Here is a 12370-nt window from a genome sequence, read left to right on the forward strand (position 1 = left end):
GAAATAAGGCAAGTCTTTTTTTTTTCTAATACATTAATTTAATACCAGCTTTTCTTTCTTTTAGACCTGAAACAGTGTTAAAAAACCAAGAAGTAGAATTTGGCAGAAATCGAGAGAGGCTTCAGTTTTTCAAGGTATACGTGATTTTGAGGAAATGTTAAAATTTAAATATGTAAACTTTTATATATACTTTTTAACTTTTATATTTTTGACGAATTCTTTTTTTCTTTTTCTTAAACTTTGTTAGTAGAATCTCTTTGTTTTTCCAGGTAAAGTCTTCTCAAACCTCAGCATATAGCTATAAAACAAGGTTGAAGCAGTAACACAAGGGATTGGTGAGGTAGCTCAAAGGCCCTGAGTTTGATCTCCTAGCACCACCAGCAATAGGTGTGATGATGGTCCTTGAGAATCAAACTCTCACGACTACTCTTCCCAGTGGAGTATTTCTGGATGATGGGTCCTAGGCCCCCAATTCTGGGGAGACCCCAAAATAAATGCATAAATCCATACATGTTCAAAGTGAGTGAATCCATATACACTCAAAGTGAACCCGATGGGCCTTATGCTTGGGCCTTTTCTCTCTTTTTATTTCTTAGACTTTTTAGACACAACCAAAAGCTTCTGTTTATTCCACTTAGGTTTTTTTTTGTTTATTTGTTTCTTGTTTTTTGGCCACACTTGGTGGCGCTCAGGGGTTACTCCTGGCTATGTGCTTAGAAATCGCTCCTGGCTTGTGGGACCATATAGGATACCAGGGGATTGAACCGTGGTCTGTCCTAGGCTAATGCGTGCAAGGCGGTCACCTTAAGGCTCGTGCCACCACTCTGGCCCCTCCACTTAGTCTTAATATCAAAATGAATTTTTAGCTTTAGTATGCATAAATATTTTTGTGTGTATTTTAAGGTTTGGCCTCATTGAACATGAATAAAACATTATTAGGCATCAGTACATGAGTTCGATAGCAGTAGTACTGTTCATGCTAACAAGTGTTCTTTAATTTTAAACAAAATCCAGTGGAGTTCAAAAGTGTTTAAAAATGTGGCTGTGATCCCTCCTGGAACTGGAATGGCTCATCAAGTCAACATAGAGTATTTGTCAAGAGTGGTCTTTGATGAGAAGGACTTCCTCTTCCCTGACAGCGTCCTCGGCACAGACTCACATATAACCATGGTGAACGGTTTGGGGATTTTGGGGTGGGGTAAGTCAAGGACTAAATCAATTTCTTTTGGGGAGGGGATGTCAGAAACATTGTAAATGGACACACAGTAAGGCTGTCATAGTCTCATTGAAGTGTTTATACATATATCTTCAGCTAGGATAGCATTTACAAAAGTGCAGAAAGAATGTTCCCTGTTGGGTGGGCATTGTGATGTAAGGACATGTAGGAAAAGAAGTTTGAAAAAAAAAAAAAGTTTGAGCATTCAGCACACAGCTGCCATTTGCAGAGGAAGGAATGGTGGTGTGTGAGGGATGGGGAGACTCTGGAAAGACCTGCACTGCTCATCCTGCCTCCTTTAAATGTCAGATCCTTTTGCTTTTTTACAAGGCCCTTCCTGTCTGATATCTCTGCCCTAAACTCACAACATCTGAACACCTTATATTTATTTCTCCAAATGAACTGCTCAGACTTGATGACTTTGCACAGGCTCTTCCTTCCTTCTTTTTTTTTTTTTTTTTTTTTTTGTGGAGGAGGGGAAGGGCACACCGGTGATGCCCAGGGGTTATTCCTGGTTATGTATTCAGAAATTGCTCCTGGCTTGGGGGACTATATGGGACACCAGGGGATGGAACTACGGTCAGTCTTAGGCTAGCGCGGGCAAGGCAGATTGCGGTCAATCCTAGGCTAGCGCGGGCAAGGCAGATGCCTTACCACTTGCACCACCGCTCTGGCCCCATCTTCCTTCTTTTTTTAAATATTAATTTTTTTGGGCCACACCCAGCAGTGCTCAGGGTTTACTCCTGGCTCTGTGCTCAGAAGTCATTCTTGGCTGCCTTGGGGAGACCATATGGGATGCTGAGGATTCAAACCTGGGCTTGTCCCAGATCATCTGCATGCAAGGCTAACACCCTACTGTTGTGCTATCACTCTGGCCCTGGTTCTTCCTTCTGACCAGTGGAATTATTAGTTTTGAGTGGATATCATCCTTGACTAGTTACTTTTGTCATTAGACCAAATTTGAGATGGATTCTCTTCATTTCTGTATCTTGAGTATAATGCAATATCTGACAGTAAATTATGCTTACTGAATTTAATATAAAGGCAAAAGTTGTATTTTGTTTTTGGGCTACACCTAGTGGTACTCAGGATTTACTCCTGACTCTAAACTCAGGAATTACTCTATGTGGTGCTTGGTGGACCATTTGTGTTACCAAGAATTGAACCCAGGTTGGCCATGTGCAGAAAGCAAGAGCCCTACCCACCCTGTGTTATTTTTGTTTGTTTTGTTTTGCTTTGTTTTTGGGTCACACCTGACAATGGTTAGGGTTGATTCCTGGCTATGCACTTAGATCACTTCTGGTTAGCTCCTGGACCAAATAGGGTGTCAGGGATCAAACCCAGGTTGTCTATATGCAAGGCAATAGCCCTACCCACTGTACTATCTGTCTGTTTTCTCATAATTAGCTTCTTTTGGGGGGGGGGCATACCTGATGGTGCTCAGGGGTTACTCTTAACTCTGTGCTCAGAAATGGCTCCTGGGGGGCCAGAGAGATAGCATGGAGGTAAGGCGTTTACCTTTCATGCAGAAGGTCATTGGTTTGAATCCTGGCGCCCCATATGGTCCCCCGTGCCTGCCAGGAGCAATTTCTGAGCACAGAGCCAGGAAAACCCCTGAGCACTGCCGGGTGTGACCCAAAAACCACCAAAAAAAAAACCCCAAAAAAACCCCAAGAAATGGCTCCTGGCAGGCTCAAGGAACATATAGGTTGCCCAGGATCAAACCTGGCTCTGTTCTGAGTTGGCATCATGCATAATTAGCTTCTTTAAAAGTTATATGTAAAAAATAAAATAAAATAAAGTAAAATAAAATAAAAGTTATATGTAGAGGCCGGAGCAATAGCTCAGTGGTTGGGCGTTTGCCTTGCACTTGGCTGACCCAGGATGGACCTCAGTTCGATCCCCAGTGTCCTATATGGTCCCCCAAGCAAGGAGTGATTTCTGAGCACATAGCCAGGAGTAACCCTTGAGTATCACTGGGTATGGCCCCAAAACCAAAAAAAAAAAAAAAAAAAAAAAGTCATGGGCCGGAGAGATAGCATGGAGGTAAGGCCTTGCATGCAGGACGGTGGTTCGAATCCCGGCATCCCATATGGTCCCCTGAGCCTACCAGGAGCGATTTCTGAGCATAGAGTCAGGAGTAACCCCTGAGTGCTGCCAAGTGTGACCCCCCCAAAAAAATTTACGTGTAATAAACATTTAGATAGAACAACCATAGAGTACTGCAGGGTGTTGTCCCCAAACTAAAGCAGAATAAAATGAAAAGTTAAGTGTACTAAACTTTTTGAGAAGACTTGGGTTCCATTCCATGGTTATGATAATAATGTAGCTGTATGAAGGTGTACTGTAGCTGTGGACCTATGTAAGAGAATCTACAAGACAATTTGATGATATGAAGAAAGACTGTGTCTAGCTGTATTGTCCTAATGCACCACCTGTCTGTTACTGCAGGGGTTGGAGGAATCGAAACAGAATCAGTCATGCTTGGTCTGCCTGTTTCCTTCACTTTACCAGAAGTGGTTGGATGTGAGTTAACTGGCACTTCGAACCTTTTTGTTACATCCATAGATGTCGTTCTTGGCATTACAAAGGTAAGTTGAAGTTATATTAATTGTAAAACTCAGTACATGTCTTTTCCCTACTGTCACTGTTGGGTTATTTGGGGACTGCACACTTGTTTTCACTGCTAGCCTGATAACTTGTTACGTTGCTAGAAATGACGAATGCAGTATTAGTGATCAAGGCTGGACTCGTGTGCAAGTCTGGTTTTTAGTGGATGTTGTGTGGTTGTTTTGGGCTACATCCAGCAGTGCTCAGAGCTTTCTCCTAGCTCTGTGGTCATTAATCAGTCCTGGTAGTGCTCTAGGAATCATTTGGGGTACCAGAAATTTAGTCCAGATAGTCTGTATACAGGGCAAGGGCCCTATCCCCTGTCCTATTGCCCCTGGACTTTTGTTGTTTTTTGTTTTGTTTTGTTTTTGTTTTTTTTGGGTCACACCTGGCAGCGCTCAGGGTTACTCCTGGCTCTATGCTCAGAAATCGCTCCTGGCAGGCTCAGGGGACCATATGGGATGCCGGGATTCGAACCACCGTCCTTCTGCATGCAAGGCAAACACCCTACCTCCATGCTATCTCTCCAGCTCCATGTCCCTGGACATTTTTTTTTAATGGAAATCTGGGATTTTGAAATTTGTCTCAGTGCTGAATCCTTAACTTTGACATTGTTAGCCACTGGGTCTAACCATGATTGTTGCAAACCTAACAAGTAACACTGTACTAGCAAGTCAGAGGAACTTGTCCTTGTTCGCTGGACATAGCAGATTCTGCTCTTTATTCTGAAGAAATGGAGACATGGTAAGATTCATTGACTATTTGAGGGGTCATAGTGCTGAGTAGTTAAGTGATGGATAATAGTTAAGTGATGGTTAGAACCATTTGCCTTACTATTGAGAGATAACTTACCACATACAAAAATTTATGTGTAGGGGCCGGAGCAATGGCTCAGCGGTAAGGTGTTTGCCTTGCGCGTAGCTGACCTAGGATGGACCTCAGTTCAATCCCCCAGCATCCTATATGGTTCCCCAAGTCAGGAGTGATTTCTGAGCGCAGAGCCAGGAGTAACCCCTGAGTGTCACCAGGTGTGGCCCCAAAACAAAACAAAAACATAATTTATGTGTAGCTCCAGAGTGCTAGTACAGTGGGATCAGACCCCAGCACCTCCTATGGTCCCCCAAACACTGCCAGGAGTGATCCCTGAGAATTTCCAAGTGTGTACTAAAACCCCAAACCCAAAACCAAATATAGTATGTAGCAAAAATCTAAGGTCATCTGTAGCAAATTGTTTGATTGTTAGAAATGATCCCTTTGCATATGTTCTTTTATTCATAATTTCAAGGGCCAGAAAATTCGATTTTTCTTAGTTTATTTGAAGTTAATTCCTAGTTTGAGAAGTTATTAATGAATGTGGAGAGTGCTCCAATTGTGATTCTAATCTGGATATACATTTTTAATGTGCTGGTTGATCTTTCAGGCTTTTGGGATGCTTCACAGGGAAGGAAATGGTATTTCCCCCCTGGTAATATTGATGATTCTTCCCTAAAAAGAAAAATATTGACATATTACAAATGATCAATTTGGCTCATTGTACTAAAAATCATGTGAAATTTAGAACTGCAGTCTTATTGGAGCTGGAGAGATAATGCAGTGAGTGGGTCGGGTGTTTGCTTGGCACATGGCCATTGGTGGGTTTCAGTCTCTGGCCTCACATGGTCCCCTGAGCCTGCCAGGAGTGATTTCCTAAGTGCAGAGCCAAGAGCCAATCCCAGAACACCTATTGCTTTTTTTTTTTTTTTCTTTTTAACTGTTTTGTTCTTTTTTTTAGTGATGGTGTTCATTGGTTAGTCTGGGTTTTGTGCTAAGGGCTGTGTGGATGGAGGAGCATATTTAATGCCAGAATTTGAACCGGAAGTTTGATCATGTACACGGAAATATTCTTTTTTCTGTATTTTCTTTTTTGCTTTGCTCTGTTTTTCCACATTTTGGGGCTGTTGATTCAGAAAATAAGTCTGCATTGTACTTTATTTTTTTTGCATTGTACTTTTATGTTTATTGAATATTCTAGTTAATTTTGAGGCACTGATTTATTAACTTTATAAGATTAATCATGTATTAATCATGTAATTTTCAAAGTAAATAATATGGGAATGAAGGCATCACTTGGTATATCTAATCATTTCCTCCTTCCAAACATTTTTTTTTTTTGTGGTTTTTGGGTCACATCCGGCAGTGCTCGGGTTATTCCTTGCTCCAGGCTCAGAAATTGCTCCTGGCAGGCATGGGGGACCATATGGGACACCGGGATTCGAACCAATGACCTCCTGCATGAAAGGCAAATGCCTTACCTCCATGCTATCTCTGCGGCCCGCCAAACATTTTTTTAAATTAAATTCTTCTTAGGTTTTGGGGCTCACACCCTGCAGTGCTCAGGGCTTATTCCTGGTTCTGCACTAAGGAATCACACCGGGTATGTTGATGGAAATGTATGGGTTTGAACCTTAGCCAGCTGTGTGCAATGCAAGCACCCTGCCCACTCTACAATGACTCTGGCCATAGCTATAGCATAAGTTCTTGATTTTTTTCTCCCTGCTTGCAGGGCTTATTTCCTAAGTCTGTGCTCAGTTGGAGCAGGTCAGCTCTCCCGCCTCCTTGCTCCCCCTATCTTTCTTTTTTTAAATATAATAAATTATATTTAAAGGCAAAATTTCAGACTTTTAAAATTTTAAACATTGTATTTCCTAATATCTTCATATTACCAATAGGTAGAGTCCTTATTATTTGATGTACTGCCAAGAAATATCTAAAGAGACACTCCATGGAAAATCCATTTAAAAATTGTTCTTCTAAACTTTGAAACATGCCATTGGACCACTGTGCTATTAACCTGTGAAAATACTTAAAATCTGAACGTGTTATTCTTTGAAGGGGTCAGTGATAGCTATTAGAATAGCGGAGACCCTCATGATTGCCACTAACACTTAAAAACAATCAGATTTATCTTGAGTATTCAGAGAATGATGTTAACATCACCCTTATTTTGCATTTTATATGTTTGATGTAGCACCTCAGACAAGTAGGAGTGGCTGGAAAGTTTGTTGAGTTTTTTGGAAGTGGAGTTTCACAATTATCTATAGTGGATCGAACTACAATAGCTAACATGTGTCCAGAATACGGTGCTATCCTCAGCTTTTTCCCTGTTGACAATGTGACAGTAAAGCATCTAGAGCATATAGGTAAGAAGCCTTTTCCTGTCATGTGCAGGTGTTCCTACAAAGGGCTTATTTTTTCTTAAATGTTTCTGTTCTCATTATATAGTCCTATGGAATGTGTGTTTCTTGCTCATTATTTGAATTGTTTTCTCCAAGATTTTCTCCATTTCTTACTGAATTTTCCTTGTCATCTTCTTAGGCTTTGACAAAGCCAAACTCAAGTTAATGGAAACATATCTTAAAGCTGTGAAGTTGTTTCAAAGTGACCAGAATCATTCAGGACAGCCTGAATACTCCCAGGTATGTCTACAATAGTTTACTTGAAAGAATGTAAAAGTATTATTTCTGGGACTCAGGAGATTGCTCTGCATTCAGAGCATGAGTTGGGACCCTTAGTCACACATAATGCTCTAGCTTCACCCACAACCTGCCCCCACCCATAGCATTACTTGCAAAAACCATGATGTTTCTAACTTGGTGGTTACCCATCAGGTCTACGTTCTTCACTTGATGTTAGCCAAAAGGCCTTCTCATGCCCTCATGTAAGTAGCGTCTAATTCTGTGGGTGCCCAGACTGTCCACATTTGTACACCTTGGTGTGGAACCACTTTGTCCAGTAGATGAAGATTACTGAGCATTTGAGGACTGCCTAGATGTTTTCCTCCTTCCATATTTGGGGTGGGTGGGATGTTTGGCCACGCCCAGCAATGTTTGGGTTAGTCCTGACTCTGTGCTCAGGGGTCATTTCTCTCTCTCTCTCTTTTTTTTTTTTTTTTTTTTTTGTTTTTTTGGGAACACACCCAGCGGTACTCAGGGGTTACTCCTGGCTGTCTGCTCAGAAATAGCTCCTGGCAGGCACGGGGGACCATAAGGGACACCAGGATTCGAACCAACCACCTTTGATCCTAGATCCTTGCAAACGCTGCTGTGCTATCTCTCCGGGCCCAGGGGTCATTTCTTATGGTCCTCAGGGCACCCTATGGGCTGCTGGAGATTGAACTTGGGTTGCCATTATGCAAGGCAAATGCCCTATCTGTTCTATTTTTTTAGGCCCAATTCTCAGCATTTTATTTTATTTTATATTATTTATTTATTTATTTTGGTTTTTGTGTTACACCTGGCAGCATTCAGGGGTTACTCCTGGCTCTATGCTCAGAAATCACTCCTGGCAGGCATGGGGGACCGTATGGGATGCCAGGGTTTGAACCGATGACCTTCTGCATGAAAGGCAAATGCCTTACCTCCATGCTATTTCTCCGGCCCCACAGCATTTTTTTATTTTTTATTTTTTGTTTTTGGGCCACACCTGGCGTTGCTCAGGGGTTACTCCTGGCTGTCTGCTCAGAAATAGCTCCTGGCAGGCACGGGGGACCATATGGGATACCGGGATTCGAACCAACCACCTTTGGTGCTGGATCAGCTGCTTGCAAGGCAAACGCCACTGTGCTATCTCTCCGGGCCCATTTTTTTTATTTTTTTATTTTTGGGTCACACCTGGCGGCACTCAGGGTTTACTCCTGGCCCTGTGCTCAGATATTGCTCCTGCCAGGCTCGGGGGACCATATGGGATGCTGGGAATCGAACCAGGGTCTGTCCTGGGTTGGCTGTGTGCAAGGCAACCACCCTATTGCTGCGCTATCGCTCTGGCCCAGTTTCTCCATTTCTTTTTTTTTTTTTTTTTTTTGTGGTTTTTGGGTCACACCCGGCAGTGCTCAGGGGTTATTCCTGGCTACAGGCTCAGAAATTGCTCCTGGCAGGCACGGGGGACCATATGGGACGCCGGGATTCGAACCGATGACCTCCTGCATGAAAGGCAAACGCCTTACCTCCATGCTATCTCTCCGGCCCCAGTTTCTCCATTTCTAAAAGATGATATCACATCTGCCTGTTAGACAGATGTATCTATGAGACACGTCATCACCTTAAGTGACTCATTTTATTCTTGGGATTGTATTACTTTGGTTTTGTATGTGAGGGGACAATTTACCACAAGATCACAAAGCTCTCGTGTTTGTAGTTGTGGTGGCCATGAGTTTTTTAGGTGGCAGAGCCACCAGTTTAGAGCCTTGGGTCAGACATAGTGCTTTGTTATCATCCATCTTTTAAGACTGTGTTTATCTTTTTTTTTTTTGGCTTTTGGGCCACACCTAGCAGTGCTCAGGGGTTACTCCTGGCTGTCTGCTCAGAAATAGCTCCTGGCAGGCACGGGGGACCATAAGGGACACCGGGATTCGAACCAACCACCTTTGGTCCTAGATCGGCTGCATGCAAGGCAAACGCCGCTGTGCTATCTCTCTGGGCCCAAGACTGTGTTTATCTTTTTGTTAAGAAATACTTATGGGGGGGGGGGGCGGTGGCGCTGGAGGTAAGGTGCCTGCCTTGCCTGCGCTAGCCTAGGACGGACCGCGGTTCGATCCCCCGGCGTCCCATATGGTCCCCCAAGAAGCCAGGAGCAACTTCTGAGCGCATAGCCAGGAGTAACCCCTGAGCATCACAGGGTGTGGCCCAAAAACCAAAAAAAAAAAAAAAAAAAAAAGAAATACTTATGGGGGCTGGAGAGGTAGCATGGAGGTAAGGCATTTGCCTTTCATGCAGAAGGATGGTGATTCGAATGCCGGCATCCCATATGGTCCCCCGAGCCTGCCAGGGGCGATTTCTGAGCATAGAGCCAGGAGTAACACCAGAGCACTGCCGGGTATGACCCCCCTAAAAACAAAAAAGAAATGCTTATGGAAAAGAAGTTATGTACCAGAGCAAAATGTAGGCCTAGGTTTGATTTTATCCTTACTTGGTCTCCAGGCACCACTGTGATTGACTCCATACTGCTATTGACTTAAAGCAGCCCCTTTAGATGATATATTTTCCCCAAACCAAAACAAGTAAAAATTCAACTATATATAAAGGAGTATTGTTTTCCTAGTCTGTATTACCAACATGTTTGCTTTGCTTGCTCTAAGCAACTTTTTTTCATTTCAGAAGTTCATGGGAATTACTTGAAAAATATCTAGGAGTTAATTTCACTGTGTCAACAAAGTGGCATTGAAACAAATATGTGGAGAGTCATTCTGCTTCAGAAAGTTTATTGTTCATTTTTGAGTCTGTACTTATGGTTTATAATCCCCTGTCTTGTTCCAGGTGATCCAGATTAATCTGAATTCAATTGTTCCATCTGTCAGCGGTCCAAAAAGACCTCAGGATAGAGTTGCTCTGACAGATATGAAAAGTGATTTCCAAGCTTGCCTGAATGAAAAGGTACATTATGTACATTTTTTAAAATTTCATGTATTGCTCTAAGCAGTGTTGAGTCACAGCAAAGGTCCTTCCCCTCATTGATTCTTCGTGTTAGGACATTTTTTGTCCTTAGCCCTTCTTTTATCCAGTGCAGTTTTCAGTTTATTAATTTTTTGTCCGGTTTGTTTTGTTATTGGACCACACCTGGTGATGCTCAGGGGTTACTCCTGGCTATGCGCTCAGAAATCGCTCTTGGCTTGGGGGACGTTAGGGGATGCCGGGATCGAACCGTGGTCTGTCCTGGGTCAGCCACATTCAAGGCAAATGCCCTACCGCTATGCTATCGATCCAGCCTCTGAATTTTTTTTTTTTTGGTGCCACACCTGGGTCAGATGCTTGTAAGGTAAATTCCTTATCTAATGAATCCTTGTGATAGACTCTACTTTGACCAGTGGAGCAGTAGAATTCTGTAGTTGGGGAAGAGAGAAGCACAGCCTCTGGAAAGAAATGTGCCACTTATCTCTCTCCACTTCTGTCACTCTAGAAGCGTCTGGGCAATTCAGGACTGATGAATCTTTAGTTTGGAGTTCATTTGTTTTGTTTGTTTTTGCTTTTGGGCCAAACCTAGTGGTGCTCAGGGGTTACTCCTGTTCAAGAGAGAACATGGTCTTCTCTAGAATGGAGAAAGCTTAGAATCCTCACCTCCGGTAGAGATGCAGCATCCTCAGAACGTGCAGGCGCTGTTATATTAGAGGGATTTCTCTGCCATTGAGCTACTTCTCAGCTCCTACATGAGAAGATTCTAATAAAACCTGGGTCAAGGGGCCGGCGAGGTGGCGCTACAGGTAAGGTGTCTGCCTTGCAAGCGCTAGCCAAGGAAGGACCTCGGTTCGATCTCCCGGCATCCCATATGGTCCCCCCAAGCCAGGGGCAATTTTTGAGCGCTTAGCCAGGAGTAACCCCTGAGCATCAAACGGGTGTGGCCTGAAAAACCCAAAAAAAACAAACCTGGGTCAGCCTTGTGCAAGACAAGTACCTATCAGTTGTATGTAGTATGGATTCCGCTTCCTAAAGAAGAATAAAGGAAAGGTTTTTTGGCAGTATGCAAGGGTAGTAGCCTCCTGCTGTCCTATATCTCTGCCCCTGTGGACATGTTTTTATTGACAAGCATAGCTGTTATCTGGTATCACACATGTGAATGTTAAATCATCTGAAGTCTGACTTAGGTGTGTTCCCTCTCTTCATTCTGTCCGTCTCATTTTTATGCTTGTTTCTCTGTCTAGGTTGGATTTAAGGGCTTCCAAATAGCATCTGAAAAACAAAAAGACATCATCACTATTGGTTATGAAGGAAGTGAATATATGTTGTCTCATGGATCAGTGCTCATCGCTGCAGTGATCAGCTGCACCAACAGCTGCAACCCGTCTGTCATGCTCGCTGCAGGTGGGACCCCTGTCCCGTTCCCAGACCCAGTTCCTTTTGTCTCTCTCTCTTTTTTTTTGGGTGGGGGGTTGGGCCACATCCAGTGGCACTCAGCTTACTCCTGGTTCTGTGCTCAGAAATCGCTCTTGGCAGGCTCAGGGGGACCATATGAGATGCCAGAGATCAAACCCTGGTCTGTCCCAGGTCGGCCATGTGCAAGGCAAACGTCCTACTGCTTTGCTATCTCTCTGGCCTTCCTTTTGTTTTTTATATGTGATCATTGATGTCTGCAGGTGAGTTCCTCTGTTTTCTTGTTTTCAAGGAGTGTCATTTAGATTTATTTTAAACCTTTTTTAAACATCATTAGTATTATAGTTTTTGGATTTGTTTCAATCACTCCTGGGAAAACCTGGGCCAGCCTTGTGCAAGGCAAGTATGTAGTATGGATTCCACTCCCTAAAGGAAACCTTTTCTTTCTCGTTCATTCACCTGTTCATTCTTTTTTTGGGTTGCACCTGGTGGTGCTCAGGGGTTACTTCTGTCTCTGTGCTCAGAAACCACTCCTGGAAGGCTCGGTGGATCATATGGGATGCTGAGGATTGAACCTGGATTGGTTGTGTGCAAGGCAAATGCCCTATCTGTTGTGCGTAGCCAAGAGTAACCCCTGAGTGTAACTGTGTGTGGCCCCAAAAAACAAACAAACAAAAAAAGGTTCAAACCTGACCCCCAAAAGGAA

General features: G+C 43.3%; 1 protein-coding gene across 2 annotated transcripts in view; it reads left to right on the forward strand.

The window, feature by feature from the left end:
• Positions 1-12370, forward strand: part of IREB2 (iron responsive element binding protein 2) — a 39896-nt gene that overhangs the window by 12607 nt on the left and 14919 nt on the right. For both annotated transcript variants that reach the window (XM_049783753.1, XM_049783754.1), the window contains exons 6-12: positions 65-134; positions 1015-1198; positions 3668-3807; positions 6834-7005; positions 7181-7281; positions 10117-10233; positions 11496-11655. In XM_049783753.1, coding sequence (XP_049639710.1) covers positions 65-134; positions 1015-1198; positions 3668-3807; positions 6834-7005; positions 7181-7281; positions 10117-10233; positions 11496-11655 — 944 coding nt within the window. The remainder of the gene's footprint in view (positions 1-64; positions 135-1014; positions 1199-3667; positions 3808-6833; positions 7006-7180; positions 7282-10116; positions 10234-11495; positions 11656-12370) is intronic.

The sequence above is a fragment of the Suncus etruscus genome, chromosome 11 (genome assembly GCF_024139225.1).
Source record: "Suncus etruscus isolate mSunEtr1 chromosome 11, mSunEtr1.pri.cur, whole genome shotgun sequence".
NCBI classification, from domain to species: domain Eukaryota; kingdom Metazoa; phylum Chordata; class Mammalia; order Eulipotyphla; family Soricidae; genus Suncus; species Suncus etruscus.